Source organism: Copadichromis virginalis, linkage group LG11, assembly GCF_057382275.1.
Source record: "Copadichromis virginalis isolate Kocher_CV1m ecotype Utaka linkage group LG11, C_Virginalis_male_GT1.1, whole genome shotgun sequence".
NCBI lineage: Eukaryota > Metazoa > Chordata > Actinopteri > Cichliformes > Cichlidae > Copadichromis > Copadichromis virginalis.
The window spans coordinates 19735080-19758429 of record NC_140628.1 but is presented as its reverse complement, the minus strand read 5'-3'; the positions used below and the strand labels follow the sequence as shown (position 1 = coordinate 19758429).

At 38.2% G+C, this 23350-nt stretch overlaps 1 protein-coding gene across 1 annotated transcript; it reads left to right on the top strand.

Annotated features, from left to right (window-relative positions):
* The first annotated feature begins 1708 nt into the window (after window positions 1–1708).
* LOC146698402 (uncharacterized) lies at window positions 1709–16585 on the top strand. Its single transcript, XM_085473491.1, has 24 exons — window positions 1709–1761; window positions 1857–2240; window positions 2326–2613; window positions 2687–2986; window positions 8065–8442; window positions 8893–9180; window positions 9274–9573; window positions 9908–10285; window positions 10608–10895; window positions 10973–11266; window positions 11976–12005; window positions 12107–12445; window positions 12537–12833; window positions 12929–13043; window positions 13174–13221; window positions 13666–13692; window positions 13837–13881; window positions 13958–13984; window positions 14073–14117; window positions 15389–15415; window positions 15531–15569; window positions 15658–15720; window positions 15823–15856; window positions 16217–16585. The coding sequence occupies exons 1-24, from the start codon at window positions 1719–1721 to the stop codon at window positions 16238–16240; spliced, it is 4101 nt and encodes a 1366-aa protein (XP_085329617.1). The 5' UTR covers window positions 1709–1718; the 3' UTR covers window positions 16241–16585.
* Window positions 16586–23350: the final 6765 nt, after the last annotated feature.

The window sequence follows — 23350 nt, the reverse complement described above, 5'->3', positions numbered from 1 at the left end:
AAACTAAACAGCTGCTGGCTCCAGTACTATATTTGTCTAACAGTTAGGATAGTATTTAATTTTTTTTTGTCTTACTCTGGGCAGTGTTATGACAAGATAACTAACAAATGTAAGGTTCACCCACCCCCACCCCACCACAACCACAAACACCAGCACCACCATGCATCTGCACAAAGAAAACAAAACTGACTTCTAAAAATTTATGATCTCTCTCAGTTCCTTCAGTGCAAGCATAAAATTAGCCACTTCCTCCAACAATTATGAGAAGTTCCTCAAGAAGTTGGACTGACAAGTTTCACAAAGACAAGTCATACTTATCACCCTGAAAAGTTTAAAAGTGTAACTTATAAATTACTTATAAGTTACACTTATCGCATAAATCACACTTATCACACAAAGGGACATTTTGGGTTCTGGTCATATGTATTTATGAGCAAGAAAATTAAAAGACTTAATGTTTTTCTAACTGCACATTTGCACAATTGATTTTAAAAACCTTTTATCACAAGAAGGTCAGTGAGAAAGAGAACAAAGTGATAGTAACTGTAATTATTCAGTTATGCTTTTTTAAATTAAAATTAAACACTTTTTAAATTCTGTTGTTTTGTTAAGAAAATAACCACAACTTTAATAGTTTATTCAACCTGACACACACCATTAGGTTTTAGAGCTTTTCCCCACTTGTGGGTGGAAAATCATACCCTCCGCCCACACTGGGTGCTTAAAAAGCTGCATTTTTAGTGTTACTTGTATCTTCATGACTATTCATCTGTGTTGGTAAGTAAATCACTATTTTTTTTCTTTTTGCTGAAGTAATATCAACAGAAGTTTTTTTATTAGACAAAATTTGTTCAGAAAAAGAATTGTAGTTTTAAAATGTAGCATTCTCCACTTCTCCATTTTACAAATGGGGGCGGAGGGGATTAATGTTATATAAAGAAAAAAAATTTCCCGTAGGATTGTTTATATATATAATAATTGCCTTTTTTCTGGCGTGAAAACCTGTTCTGGTTGAATAGTCTTTCAGTCAGTAAGAAAGTGGGTTGGGTGCTGACTATATCCATAATGCTTTCCAAGTATTACCCTCTTAAAACCTATTAAAACTCTTTTTTTTGTTTAAGTGACCCTAGAAAACAATGCTGTACCTACTACAGTCTGGGAAAACTCTGTAACAGTACCGTTTATATATTACTCGAAGACACCACTGTACCCCGATGCATACAGTAGTAGGGATGGGACCATAATATAATAGAGATCAATCCCTTAATATTATATTATACTTAATTTTGGTGAAAATGAAGTGATGGTCAAGATCAAGGTAACACCAAACGTAAAAACTAGTAAAGACTTTATAATACATGTAATATCTTATGGATTGTCTTCAAATATAACAAGAAATACTAAGCCTAAGGGGTCATGAGTACGTGTATTGGCTAAGCATTTGATCTTGATCTTCATTGTTAGTGCCCAAGGTCAAAGTTGACCTTGAAAGTTTTTTTTTTTTCAAGAAACCACATCAAGTAATATGTCACATGACAGAACGTGGAGAGAGTAGCACAACACACATTTTATTTTTTCAATATGATACCCTATGACTTCACAAAGACAACGTAACTGACTGATGTCATCATATTGTAATAAAAACATCATAAAATGTCAAGGTTTTAGTAAGTTTATATTTCATATATTTGTTTCAGGAATGCTATACCATTAATAAGATGTCTGGGTCTGGACCATTTTTCCTGTGCATCTATAGCCTAGGTATGGTCATTTCAATATATATATATATACTCGTGTGTTTTTGTGTGTTTTATATTTCAGTTTCTCTCTCTCATTGCGTCATGATTCTCTTGCAGGATATATTTTGTGCAGCTCCAGTGCTTGGCAGGTAACAATGCCAAGAAATATCAAAGGATTGTTGGGTTCCTGTCTTGTTATCCCTTGCAGTTATGATTACTATCAGTATCCACCTAGAAGACCAGATCGTGTAGTGTGGTATCAGTATGTGAGCAGAGGATATCCAATAGTATATGACTACTGGAACTGGAATGATGTGTTGGACATATTTAAAGGAAGAACACGTGTATATACTTCTTCACACCATCGGACATGTAGTCTGTTGATTGACCCAGTGACCTTGGCTGATCACAGTCAGAAGCTTTATCCCTGGGTGGATCCTGAAAATGTTGGATGGAGAACCTACCCTTTCTATGACACAACTGTAACAGTTGAAGTAGTGGGTAGGTAAATAATTTAAGATTTCATTATAAATTGATCACTATGTTGTTATATGATTATGTAAATCTTCACATTTTATGATTTAAGGCACAGCAGATCCACCGGTTATCGAGATCTTTGGAAACACAGTGGTTGGGCAGTCTGTAACAGTGCAATGCAGTGTTTACCACACTTGTCCCACTTATCCCCCAAGTCTGAGGCTCAACATCCCCCTGCGAAACGAACGTCTAACTCATAGCCGTCTATCTGATGGAAGATCCAAAACTATGGTGACAACCACTCTGTTCATAGAGAAAGAATATCAAACTGTGGAGTGCTATGTGGAACACCGTGGTGGTCGCTCTGCATCAGCATCTAAAACCTTAACCTCAAATTGTAAGTGGTGAAAGTAAATTGCATTTTATCCTACGCCATCTTTGATATTTAACCATTTTTAATTGTATCCCAGGCTCCATTTCAGGGCTGACTGTCAGCTCTGCATCATATGAATTTCTGGAGGGAGATCCAAATAAAGTAACCTGCACTGTTTCATACACATGCTATCGAAATATTCCAACTCTGACATGGAATTATGGTAATATGCCAGCCTCCTCTGATACTAGCAAATTATCAGGGGGGGCTCAGTGGAGGACTGTCTCCACACTGACATTTACAGCATCAGCTAATGACAATGGAAGATTGCTGATATGTTATGCACGTTTCGCTGGAGGTCAGACACCACGAGCAACCATCACTCTGCGGGTAAAAAGTGAGTACAAATATTTATTAAATTTAATTTATTAAATGTAACAGCTAACCATACACCCAAAACTCTTACAGCATTTATAGGATTGTCCTGCATTTGTTTTCTCTCACAAACTACATCTGCAATAAAAGTGATATTACCTAATCATAGTTTACATATATGCTTTTGAAATGTACTTCATAATAATGACAATAATAATAGGCAGATGACCAAGTTTTCCAGTGGTGCCTGCAGTCATTATCAGCAATTAAGCATTTTTTAACCATTCATGAATACTCGAATGCATATCTCAGAAACCCCCAAAAGTTGATTCTGTTCATCTGGACGTAGCCTCTTCAGTGGGAGGAACGTTTTGTGACTTCTTCAGTGGCTCGTCACACAGAAGAGCTACCTCAAGGACTCCACGGTCTTTCATTTTGTAACGTATTCTGTTACGTTACTCAATGAGAGTAGAATATTCTGAATAGTCTAAGGAGCTTGGAAAGAAAAGCATCTGGACTTCTTTGAGTTGCTTGAAGACATTTCACCTCTCATCCGAGAAGCTTCTTCAGTTCTAAGGTCAAATGGTGGAGAGTCCCAGATTTAAACCCAGTGGGAGTTTCCCCCCAAAGAGGGACAAAGGATTAATTAATTAATTGATTATATAAATCAGTTGGAAACCCGTCTGGACCAGGGGCTTTTCCACTCTGAAGGGACGTTATTGCATTTTTAATTTCTTCCAGCGTCAGACTTTGTTCCAATTGTTCTTTCCAGTCAGAGTCAATTATAGGAATATTCAGATTGGAAAAAAAGCGTTGAACTTATTTTGAGCTGGTGCTGAATCTCAGTAATATAATTTAGCATAAAACTCTCTAAAATAGTTGTTAATAGCTTGATGATCCTCAGTTGATGAGCCATCTGATAAGATGAGTTGTGAAATAACACGAGACTTCAAAATGAGCTTCTCTGCTTGGGTAGTAGTTAATAGATCAATTTCAGTTTGTAAGGCCACTCTCCTCTTAATCAAATCAGGGGTCGGAGAGCCAGCTATGAGTCCGTCCAGGGTCTTGATTTCTAAGGATAACTCCTCAATCTTCCTATACTTCTTCGTCCTCAAATATGCACAATGAGAGATAAATTGTCCCCGGAGATACGCTTTAAGCGTCTCCCAAAGGGTCGAAGCTGAGATGCCATCCGTCCTATTTACCTGTAGAAAAAAATCTATTTGTTCTGTAATGAACTTCACAAAGTCTGAATCAGCCAGTAAGAGTGGATCCAGCTGCCATCAACAGGGATATTATTATTAATGTAGACCAGCGCCACTGCAGGTTTCGGAAAACCTCAAGCGTTTCCCGTTGTGTGTGAACTGCAGAGTGGCTGGGTAGAAGAGACCGAACTTGACCTTTGCAGTGTGGACCTTCCTTTTGGACTCTCAGAAGGCTGCACGTTGTTTGTTGAGCTGTTCTGGGCTGTAATGGAATACAGTTACTCATATTTTGTATTTTAACCCTTTAAAGCCGGTCGGAGCGGGCACGCTGTTTTGCGTAACTATTTTTAAATCCGTGTAGAACTGGAACCACGTAAGCTAGCGCAATAATTTTTTTTTGCATAGGAAACCGGAGGAGTTGTACTTACATCTTATGCTCTCAACTTGTCCTAGGTCACAGTTTCTTTCCACATAGCTTTGCAAAAACTGCATAAAAAGGACTTGCTGCAACAAAAACATGATATTCCAGAAACACGCTTTGCCGATCCGATCAGCTGTTCATAACACTTCCTACATTGAAATAGACGTCAACGCGAACTATCGCATGTCCGCCATTACCTGCCCAAAACCGGAAGTGATGATTTTTGCGGGAAATGTAATTTTTTACTTGCAGGCCTTATAAGCCTTTACTTGATGTTTTTAAAAGTCATGTTTGACTTTATGCTTTTCTGAATAGTTTGTGGGATGCTTAGACCTTACGTTGCACTGCTTTAAATAGTTTATTTTGATGCACATGCTGTTTTCTTTGCAAATTTGCATTATAGGATTTATTTTTTCTGCAGTATATATAAAAATTGGTGTATCTCAAAAATAAAACTATGAAGACACTCAAAATAAATTTCCTGTTGTTGTAAACTATTTTTTGCAACTTTTTTGTATTTAAAGTTTTGAGGGATAAACCTCTTAAATTCCTCTAAGTAGAAATATATGTAAAAGAACAAAACAAAAAACGATTTACAATTTTTTTGAAGTTTATTGCACTTTTTTGCATGTTATGTAGTTACTATGGACTTAATGCACACATATTATTAAAATTTGGGCTATAATGCTGCCCCACCGTGCCACCGTGCTGGGCACGGTGGTTAGCACTGTTGCCGCACAGCAAGAAGGTCCTGAGTTCAATTCCACCATCAGGCCGGGGTCTTTCTGTGTGGAGTTTGCATGTTCTCCCCGTGTTTGTGTGGGTTCCCTCCGGGTACACCGGCTTCCTCCCACCGCCCAAAGACATGCAGCTTGTGGGGATAGGTTAATTGATTAATCCAAATTGCCACTACGTGTGAATGTGTGAGTGAATGTGAGTGCGAATGGTTGTCTGTCCCTGTGTGTTGGCCCTGCGACAGACTGGCGACCTGTCCAGGGTGTACCCCGCCTCTCGCCCTATGACAGCTGGGATAGGCTCCAGCGCCCCCCGCGACCCTGAAAAGGATAAGCGGAAGCGGATGGATGGATGGTTGTATTGATGTATAGCAACTTGAAATGCTCCGCAAAATGGCACTACAGTATGTAAAAATATAAAGTAAGCTCTGGCAGACTTGGTTCTATGGTAGGTCTTAAAGGGTTAAATATATAACGTCGGTACATGTATTCCGTTACTCCCCAACACTGCTCATAGTCATTGATTAGTGGTCTTTTACCAATGAGCTTTGATCAGTGGTTGTGGATCAATGGTCAGGGGAATTTACATATTAATGATCAAGGAACTGACCTCCCAGCTGATTGTTCATGGAGTGGTGCTAGTTTCAGTCATTATGCAAATGTTATGTTTATAAGATTGGGGAAACCTGCAGTCATCTGAGACTGAAGAAGTCACTTGGATGAGTGACAAAACGTTTCTCCCACTAAAGATGCTATGTCCAGGTAAACAGAATCAACTTTAGGGGATTTACTTACCTGGATGATTGAGCATGCATCAAGACATATTACAGAAATACAATGACTGACAGAGGACTTGCATCTATTATGATACTAGACCTGATGCAGAGACTGAATTGTAAGATTTTTAGGGTTAGAGGGAGTAATGTGCAAGTCCTTGCAATGTCAGCAGAAGCAAATAAGGCAGTGTATACAATGTGCCATTCAGCACATAAGTAATCAAATAGTTTCTTCAGCAGTGGTGGAGACCAAAACAGAAGTAAAATGACATGGAACATTTAGAGATACAAATACAAATAATGGAGGCTAATATTGTTCTCTGTCTTTGAAAAGACATGAAAAGAAAACTTCCATCATGTTTCCCAGATTAACTCCAGATGCACTTGGGTTGTAATAATGTGATCACAAATGTTTTTCCGTTATTATTCCTCAAAGTTGCAAAGAGATGTTTTGTCTAGTGATGGGATTTCCGGCTCTTTTTAGAGAACCGGCTCTATCGGTTCGGCTCACTAAAAAGAGCCGGCTCTTTCGGCTCCGAACCGGCTCTTCAGGTTGTTTTGTTGCTTTAATTAATTTATTATTGACAATAATATAAAATTATGCACAAAAGAAATTACTAATGTAAAAAAAAAAAGTGGTTTTATTTATATATGTCTATATATAAATATATGCGGTGGCCCCTAGAGACAAAACACGTACAAACTCCAAAACACATTTCTAGCATGAACTAAACTTCCAAAACAGAGCTACCTAGATCACTTAAATTACACAATTGAAAGCATAAAAGCATATGTGTATTGTTTGTGTACTTATACACAAGCATTCATATATAGTCAAATAATTTTTTAAAAAAAAGTTCATTTACCTGTTATTACCATAGACCAAATCCGGTCGTTGGTACTTGCTGGCTTGTGTATCCACTAGGTAACAAAAGTTCAACACTGCACACTAGCATCCTGGAGCACTTCTGTTGTCTTTTGTACGTGTTTTGAGTTTTTATGTGCTTCTGAGTTTTTACGTGTTTTGGAGTTTGTATGTGTTTTTACGTGTTTTTGAGTTTGTACGTGATTTGTCTGTAGGGGCCACCGTAAATATACTTTTTTTATTCACTCCACATAAAATGTAATAAATAAATCATTTAATACAAAAATCAACTATTCACATTTCAACTTTTAACTATTTAAATTTTCATTTTTTTCCCCTTTACAAATTTAAAGTGAAACAACACAAAACACTGCAAACCACAACACAATTAAATATAAATTATAATATGAAAACAAAAAGAACATGCCTATTCTCTGTCATATGGACCTGCATGAATAAACTTTCAGAATCCTTTATCATCTGCAACTGAAAATAGTTGTGGATGATTACTATACCTTTCTAATGTGACGTTGTTGTCCCTGGCTCTCTTTCTCTGTCTCTCCCTCCCTCCGCTCTGTTCCTGTGCTACTGAGTGTAACTACCGCCCCTCCCCCCTCTGCCCAGGGCAAAGCACAAGGCTCGCATACGCTGGCGAAGTGAAGCGGAAACAAAGTGCGAGAGAGAGGGTGAGAGAAAGAAAAAAAAAACCACGGCTCGCGATAAAGAGACGGCTCGCGTCGTTCACGTCAAAGACTCGGCTCTAAGAGCCATTTCGCTCGCGACCGACCCATCACTAGTTTTGTCTCAAGTTCATTTCATTTCAAACAGAGTGTGAGCCCTTTTTAAGTGTTAGGCATAAAAGGCTGAGGGTATTGTTGTTGCTCCACCATTGAGGGCACTTGAGTTTGAGAATGCAATAACTCAAGAATTAAGTCATCTGGTTTAAGTTCACAGGACAACTTTTGGAAAATCACCTGGGGTTTTCAAATTTATACCATACCTGCAACATAGGAGGCAGGGGGTAGCACTGGTGGCTGCCAATATTTATTTATTTTTTGTTAAGATCAAAAGTGCTTCAAAAGCTTCTTCTCTTTTGCAGGAAACATACTGAATCTGGGTTGGTCCTTCACTGCTCCAGCCACCATAACTGGGTTAAAAGGGTCATGTCTCACCATTCCATGCAAATTCTCCTACAAAAACTCTCAGCCTAAAGACCTTCAAGTTATATGGTACTTGTATCAGAGTAACGAATACCCAGCTGTATACAACCAAGAAGGGACAGTTATTAGAAAGTTTAATGGTCGAACAAGCTTGACTGGATCAGTAACTGAGAAGAACTGTAGTCTTAAGATTGAAAGGCTGGAGATGTCAGACAACCATAACCAACTTTATCCATGGATAGATAAGAACACAATTACTTCCTACCACACCAAAGGTCACTCATTTTATGATGGATCTACTGAACTTATTGTTTTAGGTAAGCATTCATTAATTTCTTCAATTCAACTTTAATTCCATTGATAGACATCCAAGTTACTACAGAAAGAAACCCTTACCATGACAAACTGAGTCCTCTCTGATTTATTTTTTATTTATTATTTATCTGTATTTTAGTTTTGTGCATGTATAATTTGCAATGATTTGCCTCAGCATATAAATTGTAGTTAGAATCTTTAGCTTTTTCCTGGCACAGTGTTGTCTAAACCCAATAAATGTATTTCAATAACACTTAAAACTACAATACTTATATCAAACCATTAAGAGAGACACATAAAATAATGAGAAGAAATATTTATTTTCAGCTATCTGTATTTTTTCTTCCCTATCACTTTTAACTGAGTTTGTTTAATTGCAGTTATTACTTCCTGCAAATGACTCAAAAGTTGCTGTGTTGCTGTAGCTCTCAATTTTTGCTTTGAATTAACAGAACATGCACCAGAACCACAGTTGAGCATTATTGGTATCCTCAGAGTGGGAGAGCAGGGCACTGTGTCCTGCAGTGTGCAGCATACATGTTTCTCTGCTCCCCCAACCTTAACCCTAGAAGGTTTACCTGGAATTGATCAGAACATGGACAGTCTGGTATCTGAAGGGATTTGGGAAAGGAAAATAGTTCAAACTTGGACAGTAGAAGAAGAGCACCAGAGTGTAAGTTGTGCTGTTAACTACCCTGCGGGTCAGAGTGCCAAAAGGTTGAGTCCACTGAATGCTGAATGTGAGTACCATGTAATATATTCAATGTGCAATATATTTCATGTACTGAATTTAATGTGACATGAAAATGTAACATTTTCCATTTATATCTCAGGCTCCATTTCGCCATTGAATATAAGCTCTACATCAGATGAATTTCTTGAAGGGTATGATAGCAAAGTAACATGCACTGCCTTATACACATGTCACAAGAATACACCAACTCTCACATGGAACTATGGCAGTGTGGCAGCATCCACTAATACAAAAAAGGTACCAGGGGAGACTCAGTGGAAGACCATCTCCATACTGTCATTTAAATCTTCACCCAGCGACAACGGGAGATCTGTTACCTGCTTTGCAAAATTCAAGGGGGGGCAAACACAAGAAGTGAGCATCAGGCTGCGGGTAAAGAGTAAGTGCAAATAGTAATTATCTTCATTTAAAAGCTCAGACAGACAGACAAAAAGTTATTAGAGTAGATATATACCAGAAAAAAATGAATGTTGTTAGTGTGGTAGGAATGACCGTCATTCGGCAATGTGATTGCAAAGTCTTTATTTACAATGGGCTTTTAAGCAGCTTTTCAGTTCCCCATAACTTTACAGCTTATTCATCTTGCTGCTTTTGCTACCTCTTCTCTTTCTTCTCTGGCCATGGCAGCTACGTCCATGTCTGTTTTGTCTGTTAAGATTTATTTTTAAGATTAAATAGTTCTTCAAAAGTTTTTTTTTCTAATTTTTTTGCAGGAAACATACTCAATCGGGGTTGGTCTTTCACTGCTCCAAGCACCATAACTGGGTTGAAGGGATCATGTCTCATCATTCCATGCAAATTCTCCTACAAAAACTCACAGCCGAATGACCTTCAAGTGATGTGGTACTTGTACCAAGGCAATGGATTTCCAGCTGTATTCAAACAAGGAGGGAATGTTATTAGTAAGTTTGATGGTCGAACTAGTTTAATTGGATCAGTGGTGGAGCAGAACTGTAGTCTTAAGATTGAAAGGCTGGAGATGTCCCACAACCATGACCGACTTTATCCATGGCTAGATAAGAACGCAATTACTTCCTACCACATCGTAGGTCACTCATTTTATGATGGATCTACTGAACTTATTGTTTCAGGTAAGTGTCATTGAACTCCCATTTACAGTCACTTCAACTTAAATCCAAAAAATGATTACAGAAAGCTTGAGTCAGGACTTCACTTGTCACTACATTCAGTCATTTAAAATTTATTTTGTTGGTTTGTTGCTTTTCTATAAAAAAACAAACAAACTAACAAATGTGCAGTAAAATATTCAGTATAACAGAGTAACCAATGCATTTAATTCCCACAAACTGGCTGTTAAACAAATACTACAATTATGTAAACATTCATATTTCTGGAACATAGAACTCAGAAGTTACTGTATCACTATAGCTCTTAAATATTTCTTATTCACAGAACATGCACCAGAACCAGAGCTAAATATTATTGGTACTCCCAGAGTGGGAGAGCAGGGCACTGTGTCCTGCAGTGTGCGCCACGCATGTATTTTTGCTCCCCCAACCATAACCCTAAATGGTATACCTGGAAAAGACCGGATCACGGACACACTGGTATCTGATGGGATTTGGGAAAGGAGAGTAGAACAAGTTTGGGAAGTAAAGGAAGAGCACCAGAGTGTGGCTTGTACTGTTAGCTACTCTGGGGGTCAGAAAGCCACCAAGGAAATTCCACTCAATGTTGAATGTAAGTTTAATGGGAGGTTTTACTTGAATTAAACAACAATTGCTATCATTAAGCTTCACTCTAACTTTCTTGCTCAGGTCCATTTCAGGAAATCACTATGAATGAACCACCAGGGGAGTTAACAGAGGGCATGGTGAAGAATGTCACTTGTTCTGTGATCTTTAAGTGCAGGAAAAACACACCAAGTGTCATCTGGAACTACAACAACATGCAAAGTTCATTAAACACCAAACAGACTCCCAACAATACATACACTATAGTGTCAAATCTAACTTTTATTCCCTCCCTAAGTGATGATGGTAAACTTTTGACTTGCACTGCTCAGTTTATTAGTGGGGAGTTCTCAACATCTGCAACTCTTACTGTAAAACGTGAGTTCCTACATGTCGCCCTCCTGATTGTTTGATACTTTACAAAATATACCTATTAGCTTTCTGTTGGAAAACTGATTTTGTTAGATTGGTAAAAAAAATTTAAAAAAATAAAGCCAGCCGCCAATTAGCTCAGGTTAGCACATACACAAGCAGAAGAGGAAGCCATTAGCTTGACTAGAATTAAAGCTAGCGTGTTTGATTTGGGCATTATATATGAACATATAGCTGAGTCATAAGCTGGAAGTCACTGAGAAGGGAAAAGAGGGAGAAATACAAAACTTTTAGATAATGTATCCAGAAAGACATTTTACATGTGCATTAAAGTGCCAGACCTGTAATAGATGGGCAACTTGTCCAGGGTGTACCCCACTTTTCACCCTATGAGCGTAAATTGGATCAGCAGAAGAAAATTGAAGGATTGCTAGATGGATGAAAAGTGCCACAAAACATTTGTAAAGAGAAAACTAGAAAGAAAAGTATAAAACCTGCCTCCATCTAGATTTAAAAGATTGTCTCCATTATTGCCCAGGGACCAACAATTTTTATAACACTTTATAAGTCTTATAACTGTTTCTATAAATCTGAACCAATAGGCTTATGGCTTACACCTTACATATGAGACCTGCTTTCATCTAACTTTCCAAAAACACAAAGATACTCCTCCAGATGTTGAATTGTTATTAATTGGTTGTTATCATTTTCCCAGAATATGAGAGAGATCCATTTGAAAATTACAGTAAGTGCACTTGCCAGCACTCTCAAACTCTTTTTGTTTTCATCATGTCACATCTCAAGAGGATTAATTTAAACCAGCATCTAACATTTTTCCCATTACAGCAACCTCTGCTTTGCCTGCCGACGTCCCTTTAAGATTTAGTGCCTTGACGCGCTCCTGTGTGGTGATTCCCTGCAGTTTCCAGTACAAAGATGATGAACCGATGACCCGTGGCATCTGGTCCAAAAAAAGCGGAGACATTGTATTCCATAATGGCCAAAGCTATGTAATTGACCATTTTAAGGGCCGAACCAAAATGTTAGGAAATCTAAATGAGGGAAACTGCTCACTGGAGATTGATGACATCAAGCCCTTTGACAACGGACCCTTCTGTTTCTATGCAGAGAAAGGACATGAGACACATACATTCAACAACAGCTGTGTATTTATTATCATGAAAGGTTTGGAGTCCCACTGTAGATCACTGAAATGTGACAAACACATTGCTTTCTAAGTATCAAGTATAATCTTCTTTGTGTTTGTCATGCTCAGCTTCTCCAGAAAAACCAGTGATGACCCCCGTTCCAAAAGAAGTTGATGCTGGTTCAACTATAACTGTTTCGTGTTCTGTTACACACACATGTTCATCACATCCTCCGGTGTTCTCATGGAGTGTCTCTCACCTCACCATTGAGGTCTCAGAGATCATGATGTCACGAGGCACCTGGCAGACAACTTCCACAATCACTTTTATTGTTACTGAAGGAGATGGAGTCAGAAACCTCACCTGTAACGCTATCTTTTGGCGTAACAGGGAACAAGCCCACACAGTCAGCTTAAATGTGAAGGGTTAGCAGAGACACTTTATCTCTACTCTATATGTTATCGAAGTATTTCATCTGTTGAATTGTGTTTATTAACCTCAAATGTATCTACATCACCAGGATCACTGATGTACCAGTTTACAAGTGCTGCTCCAGTGGCCTTTCCAGTCTCATTTGTGGCTCTCATCATAATCACCTTAGCTGCAGTGTTTGCAGTATTCATCTGGAGGAAAAGGTTGAGGAAATATAACATTAATTTATATCATATCATATTTCTGATATTGATAGCAGCTGTCTGTGTAACGATGTTACAATGTGTTGACTCTGAAGTTGAAAAGTTTTTTTTCTCCTCCAACCAAATATAGGAAACACACAGATGAATCACTGAAACCACCACCTCGACCAGAAAAAAGGCAAGTTATTTTAACATAAAAAGTGAATAATAATGACATAATTCAGTCATGAGTCAAGACCTCTCATCACAACTGAATACAGGAGTTCGTACTTTAAAGATGTTCTAAAATGATTCAAAAGAATCTAAAAGCATCCAGAGCCTGCTTCAACAACATATCCATATTAATTAAATATAAATAAGTTTTATCAGTCATATCATATCTGACACAGAAAAATGAAGTTGAGATGGTCAAATGAGCTTTATGAGCAACATGATAAAAAAAAAAGTTGATGGTTGCAATGGTTGTTTTATACACCTGATGTCTATAAATGTGATGTTTGAGCTAATATTTGTAGAAGCATGTGTGAAAAATGTCGCTAATTTGTTAATAACTGTTATTTTTTTCTTTTTTAACGTCTCCACCAAAACAACCCTGTAAATATTTCTCCCTGTAATTTCACAGAAGATCACTTTGGGATAGATTATCCAGGTAACCATTTTGAAGGATTCCTTTGTGACTGTTCTCTTCATTGTATCATGTAATGAAATAAAGTGACTCATGTGATTTATTGTGTATAGACTGTGCCTTGCATTTTAAAAAAACTGACTCCTAATTGTCTCACAAAATATTTAGGAGATACACAGATTACAGAGACAGACCACCAAGGCCAGAAAAAAGGTATATCATCAGTGTTCTGCAAACTGAAGAAATACAGTAAAACAAACCAACTAACAATGCTTTGCTTTCAAAATAGGAGGTCCATTTGGAGTCGATTTTCCCGGTAAGGAAAACAAAAAAAGAAAGCCACCATTTGTAACCCTGATATGAATGCTTAACTGGAAATATCCTGTTGATTGTACTCTTAATAGAAAAGAAGAGGATCGCATGGCATGGCAACATGAGAGGAAGCCCAGGTGCTGTTGGATTTTGATTGTACAATTTTTTACTGTTAAAGTTGTTTCTCCTTCTTTTTCTTAAGTAAAACTGCAGAAATGTCTTAAAGACCTATATGGCCTCTAACCACCTGCATTGAAATTCATATAAAACTGAGGTTATTGAACACGGCCCTAAACTATTTAGAAATATTGTATCTAATCAGATGCTTAATCTGGATGGCACTACGTTGACATTCAGTAACACTGTGAGGAATCTTGGAGTTGTTTTGACCAGGTTTGACCTTTGACCTTTCAATGTGCATATTAAAAAATTTGTAGGATTGCTTTATTGTATTTACCTAATATCTCTTAAATTAGAAACATTCTGTCTCAGATGCTGAAAAACTAGTTCATACATATTTTACTTTTAGGATGGACTACTGTAATTCATTGCAATTGGGCTCCCTGAAAAGCCTTCACTTGATCCAAAATGTTGCAGCAAGAGTACTGACAGAGACTAGAAAGAGAGGGCATATTTCTCCCCTTTTGGCCTCTCTTCATCACCTCCCTGTTAATTCCAGAATTAAACTTAAACTCCTTCTCATGACATACACGGTCTTGAAGAATTAGGCCCCATCTTATCTGAAAAACTCATAGTACCGTATAAGCTCTCAGACTGTGGGCTTACTTGTGGTACCTAGTATATTTTAAAGTAAAATGAGAGGCAGAGTCTTCAGCTTTCAGGCTCCTCTTATGTGGAATCAGCTCCCAGTTTGGATTAAGAAGACACTCTTCCTACTTTTAAGATTAGTCTTAAAAGTTTCCATTTTAATAAAGCATATTGTTAGAGTGGGATTAGATGACCCTGAATCCTTCCCTAATTAAGCTGCAATAGACCAATGGGACTTCTTTTTCGTTGACCTTTTTTCACTCACTTTATGTTTATATGCCACACTATATTTAATTATTAGCTATTATTAATATCTGGCTCTCTTCCACAATGTGTCTTTTATCCTGTTTTCCTCCCCGCACCCCCAACCTGTTGCAGCAGATGGCTTCCCCTCCCTGAGCCTAGTTCGGCCAGCTGTTTCTTCCTGTTAAACGAGAGTTTTTCTTTTTCCTGTTGCCAAGTGCTTGCTCTATTTTAGGTCTCTACTGTGCAATGTAAAGTGCCTAGAAGCAACTGTTCCTGTGATTTTGCACTGTTTAAATAATAACTGAATTGAAGTGACTTGAACTGAATTGAAATCTTTCCTTTGTCTTGTCTTCTTCTTCTTCTTATTATTATTATTATTGTTTTCATTCTATAGGCAGTCATTTTGGAGCCGATTTTCAAGGTAGTATTTGTAGTCTTCTTGTTTGTTTTTATATAATTTTTAAATTTCCCTATATAAAAGAAATATACATACACACATTAAGTAATATTTAAAAAAATGTTTATACATTCTGCAGACGCCAAGACTGCACTGCGAACATCAGTGTTGCCTATACGTAAGTATTCATAGCAGTACGACAACTGCCATAATGTCATAGTAAAAACAGTCATAAACTAACATGTTATTTTCTTTAACCCCCATAGTAAACACAGCAGCAATGTAACCTGTGGAGCTGTGTCCAAACCACGCTGTCCATCCCCAAAGGAGTGAGTTTTATTCATGCAATTTTTTCTTTAAATGACATACCAATGTGTTTTATTTCTTTATGTTTGAACAACCTGCTTCCATTTCTATGTTGTTTGATACAGTAACAGGAGACGACCATCCCCTTTCAACCCTGAGGTTAGTGGTGTTGCAGTGAATGACAAAATCCAAATCAACCAAATTTAAGACTTTTTTCATTAAATAACATTACAACATCCAAACTGATCGCAGATTATTACTTAATCTTTTAAAAATGTTATACTTTCTCTAAAGTAATTTATTTTGTTATGCTTGATAACAATGCCAAGGTTAGTGTAAGGAACTTGAATTATTTATAGGGATGAACTTTTTTTGAAACAAATCCCTGCTACGTAGACTTTGATTTATTTAAAGTTAATTTAGTTTGTTTTGTTGTGTTTGGAAAAAAACAAAAAAGCTAATTATTTAAGAATCATTTTAGATTAAAACTGAATAAATTTTTACTCAAAATTCTTGCAGAATCAACTGTACGGCAACCTTTGACTTCTTCAAAGACATCCCACAGACATCTTAATCTTTCAGGCTCATGTCTCCCAAGTCTCCTGTTTCAAAGGTTATCATCTAGCTGAACAGCCATTATCAACTGCAAAGACGCCTGTGGTGGCTTCTGTTATGAATGCATGCTAATGCAAACTGTACTGTTGATGTCGATGCATGATATGTGGGGGAAAGTTCTTAATGATACTGCAAGATCTAATGTTTTTATAGTTTAACTTTCACTTGGCTTTCTTTAAATTTCATTTAACTCGGTCAATTACAAAATGATCTAGTAACTTGCTTTGCTTAATCTTCTCACATGATAAACAGCAATAAACATGTTTTTTCTGACGTTGCCTCAGTTATTTGTACTGTTTAGTATTTTATTTTCAAAATTGCTCAGTTTCCAACTACTGTCTCACAGTCGCTGTGAAAAAGAAAAACCGAGAGTTCACATTTTAAGGCAGGCAAGAATAACAAACGCATTTTCATTCATTGTACGTCGCTCTGTTTGATCCCAAATAGTCTAGGCTACTAAAAGTATTGCATAGTAATCTATCTTTGGGTAAAAATACATTCTGAAAAAAATACATTTAATAAAACATATATTTACAAAGCATGATTCACAATTAGACATAAATGTTTTATGAGAGGTGTGTTATAATTCAAAGATGCTCTACAAAAGCACAAATACATGTGTATTTGTTGGAGGGAAACTTTCCTTTTTATGATATACTGTATGATCTTTGGTACTTTAAAAACTTATGACAACTACTACTAGACCTGGGTATTTTGAAATAAGCTTTGACGTGAAAGAATTCTGAATAGAAGTACCAGTACCAAATCATTTTTAGCAACAAACTAAATCAGTCTGACAAAAAGCTCATCTGTCAGCGTTTCACTAAAGAAACTGACAAGTAACTATTCATACAGTTATATTTAACATTCTTGAAGCAAATGATTTATCAGTACTAAGTTATTCTGTGCAGGGTTGTGACAAAAAACAGACTCGTCTTCTGGGATCAGATTTCATCATTCGTGAAAGTGCCTACAAAATTAGAACATATCAAATCTTCAGAAAATTGTACATCACGGAAAGTGGCCCATTTTTTTTATATAAAATCCATCTGGATGAAGATTGGTGACATCCATCTGGATGTAAATCCATTTGTTAGAACAGCCTTATAATTTTGTTCATGGGTGAATCAAGATGGCGCCGGTGTGTGTGGCTGCTCGTCTGTCACTGCCAAGTTTGTTCCTGTTTATATTATTTCTAACTTTTGTCATCCACGAAACAAAGTCTCTGCTAAAGTATGATCGCCAGACACTACTGGACCTCCAACCTGTGGTCCAAAATATTGTGTCGTTTAGAGCTGGTGGCAGCAACCCCTGCCCCCAGTTGTATCGGCAATCCCGGGTTACCTGTACCGGGTTCCTAGGCTACCTTCTCGGCGAAGGCGTTATCGTTGCCGGGGTAAATGAAGCGGTCGGCTGGTGAAGCTAAAGGTTTAACTAAGGAATTGTTCTGCTGTTTTCCGACCAGCACATGGATTATTTCCAAGATTGTTTGTATCTCGGCATTTCCTAGATCCTGTTGATGCCTGTTTGGTGCCTGTGGTCGGCTTTGATGATGCTCCTTGGCCTCGCTGCCCATGCCCTCCCAGGCTAAACCTCCGCCGTTAACATCATCGAAACCTGAGATTGCTGCGTCGGGTTTCTCGAGTTACTGAAACCGGTGCTCCAGCTCCTGCCAGGATTGCCCTGGTGAACGCCAGATCACTTTTAAACAAAACTTTTATTCTTTGGGACTTCGTCAGTTCCCGTGATCTGATTTTCTGTGACGTGGCTGAGTTTGGTGAGTCCAGTGCTCTATCTGAACTTTTACCAATGGATTGTGCTATTTTAATTCGCCACGGACGTCAGGCAGAGGTGCAGGCACAGCGACTGTTTACAAAAAGGATCACAAATGTAAGCAGTGTTTTCTACAGCCTTCGTTCTCCAGCTTCGAACTTACCTTGTTTTAGGTGAGTCGCTCAAACACGGTTTTCTGCACTGTCATCTATCGTCCCCCGAAATACAATAACAACTTCATAAATGAGATTATGCCCAACTTTAATAGTGTTCTTATTGTTGGAGATTTTAATATGCATGTATGTTGTCCTGATAAGCCACTGGTAAATGACTTTTTTAAGCCTTATTGACTCTTTTAGCCTGGTACAGTCCGTGCCTGGCCCTACACATGAGCATGGACACACACTGGATCTTGTTCTGTCATATGGTCTGCCTGTCACTAACTAGATTTGTGACTGTGCACTCTCAGATCATATGCCTGTGTTATTCAACGTTGGTTTTACACATACTGCAGTTAAATCTCGCGCTGCTGCTCGGCGCTGTCGGGTTATTAACCCCTCCACTGCCGCGCCTTTTTCTGCTGCTTTTAATCAGCTCTGTGGCCCTTCTGACTTTGTTTCCTCTGACACAGAAGAGCTTAATTCCTGGATTTATCTCTCTGCACTGGCTGCCTGTGTCTTTTAAAGATAATTCTCATGTTTGTTTTTAAATGCTTTCACAATCTTGCCCGCCTTACCTCTCTGAACTTCTTCATCTCCGCACACCCTGTCGGTCTCTAAGGTCAGCTGACCAGCTGCTCCTGGAGGTACCGAGATCCAGGAGGAAGCTCAGAGGGGACAGGGCCTTTTCTATCGTGTGTCCTAAATTATGGAATAATTTGCCCTTGCACATTAGAGAGGCCCCTTCACTGTCCACCTTTAAATCGCTTCTTAAAACCCACTTTTATTCTTTGGCTTTCAACCTCAGTGAAACTTAGTTTCTCTTGTAATGAAATTATTAATTTAATTAATTATTTTACTTTTTCTTTTATTTATATCTTATGTACTTTTATTATATAGTTCCTATGTACAGCACTTTGTGTCAGCTGTGGTTGTTTTTAAGGGCTTTATAAATAAAGGATGATGATGATGATGACTACTTTTCTAACAATAAAAAGGCCACTACACTAGCCATTAAAATTGTACTTTGTATACAATATCTACACGCATTTGAATACAATATTTTATGTCATCTATTTTAGACACTAAGAATCTTTAAATCTGAACCTTTGTTTTAAAAGCTTTTGTTTTTTATGAATTCTAATCAGTTGTGAATTAAACAAATATCGATTGTCGATTTTCTTAGTTTCTTATCCGCATGATGCATTTATGCTGCCCCCGCTCAAACACTAACTGTTGTACAACTGGGTACAAATGTATTTGCATCAAAAGCAGGGCTGAACTGGTAATTTGACATTATGGTCATTTTCCCTGTGGGCTGGTGCAATTTTGGGCTGATGGGCCAGCTTGAAGGGATGCTGTGCAACAGACAGACCAGCATTGACAGCACCCCATTTGTTCAATCAAATCTCCTAATGTGATATATATATATATATACACATATATATATATACACACACACACACACACACACACACACACACACACACACACATATATATATATGTGTGTGTGTGTGTGTGTGTGTGTGTGTGTGTGTATATATATATGTGTATATATATATATGTGTGTGTGTGTGTATGTGTATAACTCTCTTCACATTAACTCTGTAATTGCCTTCACATTTGCTCATGGCTTATTCCTACTATTTGTTGCCATTTTCAGGTTGTAACTCTGTAAATAAAAGAAAACAAAAAAATACATATTTTAGCGTTTCATCTGAAAGAGAGCTTGTTACAAGCATTATGCTATAATGAGTTTATCAAACATTATTCAGGCCAAATGTATTTCTGTTACATATTTTGAATGTACAATTACTTTCATATGTACATTTTCTAGTCTGCAGCTCTGTATTTTGTATGTTCCATCTTATTTTGTTGTTTCCCTCGTCTCGTCTCGTCTTGTCTTTTATTTAGTTTCTGTCGCCCCGTATTCCCATCCTATTGTCTTAGTTCCCTAATAACCTCCTGAGAACAGAGAGAACGTTTTATGATTTCCTACCTCTTTGAAGCTAAAAGAGCCCATACAAAAACATAAGATATCAATTGAAAGCCCAGAACGTCCTTTATTTGCCACATTAGGACTTAGTAAGGTACCTCAAATAAGTCCAAATATTATAGACAAAAAAACAAATGTCCATTACAGAGAACAAACGTACAGGGTGGTTCTCAGGAGGATACATCATCTTTTCATTTGTATGCTGTCTTTTTACTTAATTGTTTCCTGTCTTATTTCCACTGTCTCTTTCCCATGTTTCACTTTTTGTGTCTCCTTGTGAAGTCAGTCTTGTCTGTTTACTCAGTTGTCTGTCTTAAGTTAGCGTGTTTGGTCTTTGTGTCCTGCTACTTCCTGTTTTTTGGGGGTTTTTTTTTGTTTTTTTTTCTTGGTGAACTCATGCCCCTTGTGTGTTGTCAAACTTTCCAGTGTTTTCTTCAACATAGGTTTCAGTTCCCATTTTGTGTTTTTTTTCCCCCTTTATTATACTATCTTTGCAATCAGTCTCAATAAAAAGGCCTGTTTGCCGTTAAGCTCAATTCTTGTTTGTCGTGTTTTCCTGGATCTTCACTCACTGAATCTGCACATCTTGCAGACTTTTGACAGAAGTGGATAATTAAATTTTCATATTTCACACATTCTGCAACTTGTGGGGACCAAATGAAAGTCCAGAGTTTGTGGATGTTGCAGATTCACCACCACATTTGAACCTGTGCAACTAACCAAAGGAAAGGAAGATTGCCACAGGTCACCTGATAGGATGCAGGCTTTCTGCAAACAGTCACAGTCTGACTTGAACAGCAGTTGCTTTTAGAGAGATTGTCAAACATTTGTAAAGTAATTGCTGTCAACTGATAAAGAAAGACAGATTGCTAATATCTTGCCATCAGTCTGAATGAGTGTTTGAGCACCACTCAACCCAAGTTGCTGCCATTTGGTTGTATTGTGGTTTTATTCCTATAGTAGTGATCACCTAATGAAGCTTTCTGAAGCACTTAAGGGTTTGTTACTCAAAGATTTTCAATACAGTGATCTTTGGTGCCATCTGCTTGCCAAAAGTATGAAGATCAGATTGAGCCTACAAGTTGAAATGAACTACTTCATTATGATTAACCACTCTACAGAGCTGAGTTGAGTGACTTCTTTACACTTGTAAACATAGATTTAAAAAAAAAAACCATATGAAATAATGTAAAAAACACAATCTTATATTAGGTTGGGCATATGCTTGTACTGTGAGCTCCTGCCTCTACAAGCTTTTGTAATTAACCAATGGACAGATACATTCATATATAATATACTATAGCTTATATGTATACTGGATTTCTTATGGTGGCAGCACGGTGGCACGGTGGTTAGCACTGTTGCCGCACAGCAAAAAGGTCCTGAGTTCAATTCCACCATCAGGCTGGGGTCTTTCTGTGTGGAGTTTGCATGTTTTCCCCGTGTTTGCGTGGGTTCCTTCCAGGTACTCCGGCTTCCTCCCACCGTCCAAAGACATGCAGCTTGTGGGGATAGGTTAATTGGCTAATCCAAATTGCCACTAGGTGTGAATGTGAGTGTGAATGGTTGTCTGTCCCTGTCTGTTAGCCCTGTGACAGACTGGCGACCTGTCCAGGGTGTACCCCGCCTCTCGCCCTATGACAGCTGGGATAGGCTCCAGCGCCCCCCGCAAAAAGGATAAGCGGATGGATGGATTTCTTATGTATGTTGTTCACCTGGGAGAATAATTGCTTGTGAACGAGTAAAAGAAAAATACAACACATATAAAATTCAAATTCAAAATTTTATTTGTCAGCTACACAATCATACACGGAACAACTTGCAGTTAAATGCTTATTGCTGTGCAATTCCCGGCCACTGAAAGTAAAAGAATAAATAAAAAAATAAAAAATCAAGTATAAATGCTCTGGATGGTGCATGAATAGAGGTTCTTAAGCACCTTCAGAAGTAAATGGAAGTCTCTAAGTCTTTTGAGGAAGAAGAGACACCAGAGTGTTTATGTCACGGGACCATGACAGATCCTGTGTGATATGAAGACCCAGGTATCTGAAATTGTCTACTCACTCCATTAGCACACCACTGACGATGCGCTATTTTATTTTATTATATGCATTTCATTAAAATGCATATTACACACTGTTATGTGGGCCACATTGGTGCACTATTGCTCGTAATTTCGCACCTGCTGTGTGATAAAGTCCACAATCAGCTCCTTGGTTTAGGAGGAGGTTATTCTCCTGGCACCAGTTCTGCAGGTTCCTGATCTCCTCCAGGTAGGCCTTTTCAATGTTATCAGAGATCAGGCCCACCCTCACAGTGTCATCAGCAAACTTGAAATGGAGGCATGACATGGCTAACCAGTCGTAGGTGTACAATGAGTACAGCAAGGGCCTTAAAACACAGTACCGTGCCACTCCAGTGCTGAGTGAGATAGCAGGAGAGACATGATTTCACACCCTCACTGATTGAGGTCTGTCTTTGAGAAAGTTGAGGATCCACTGACACAGTGATGAGCTGAGTCCTAGATCCTTCCACTTGGTGAAACGATTTAAGGGGATTACTGTGTTGAATACAGAACTGTAGTCCACAAATAGCATCCTAACATAGTTTCCCCTGCCAGAGACCAAATGGCTCAGCGTCATGTGTAGCAGGTGTGTTATGGCATCGTCTGTAGAGTGATTAAGCTGGTATGCGAACTGTAGTGGATCAATGGCGTCAGTGCTACTGGGCACTACTCATTGAGACTGAGTAGACTGGGGTCACCCAGCACTTGAACTCTTCACCCTCCTGCCCTCTGAGAGGCGCTACAGGAGCCTCCTGATTAAGAACAACAGGTACAGCTTCTTCCCTACAGCTGTCAGACTCCTGAACTCTGCCTTCTGACATCTGACCCACATTAAACTCATGGACTGAACATACACACACCCACAACCAACTGAACTGAACACACACAATGGACAAAAACAAATAAATGGATAACTGTACCCTCTGTACCCTCATACACACAATAACAACATGGACTGAACCACCACTCACAACCACTAGTACTTTATATAGCCTCTGTAGGAGTTATCCACATATTCCACTTATCTTAACTGCACTACTGTAA

What these genes read in the sequence shown, in the direction of transcription:
- LOC146698402 (XM_085473491.1), top strand. Translation starts at nt 1,719, where the DNA reads ATGTCTGGGTCTGGACCATTTTTCCTGTGCATCTATAGCCTAG. An exon ending in TGCAACTCTTACTGTAAAAC is followed by an intron (nt 11,267 to 11,975) that starts GTGAGTTCCTAC and finishes TCATTTTCCCAG; the next exon opens with AATATGAGAGAGATCCATTT. An exon ending in CTTTGGGATAGATTATCCAG is followed by an intron (nt 13,693 to 13,836) that starts GTAACCATTTTG and finishes CAAAATATTTAG; the next exon opens with GAGATACACAGATTACAGAG.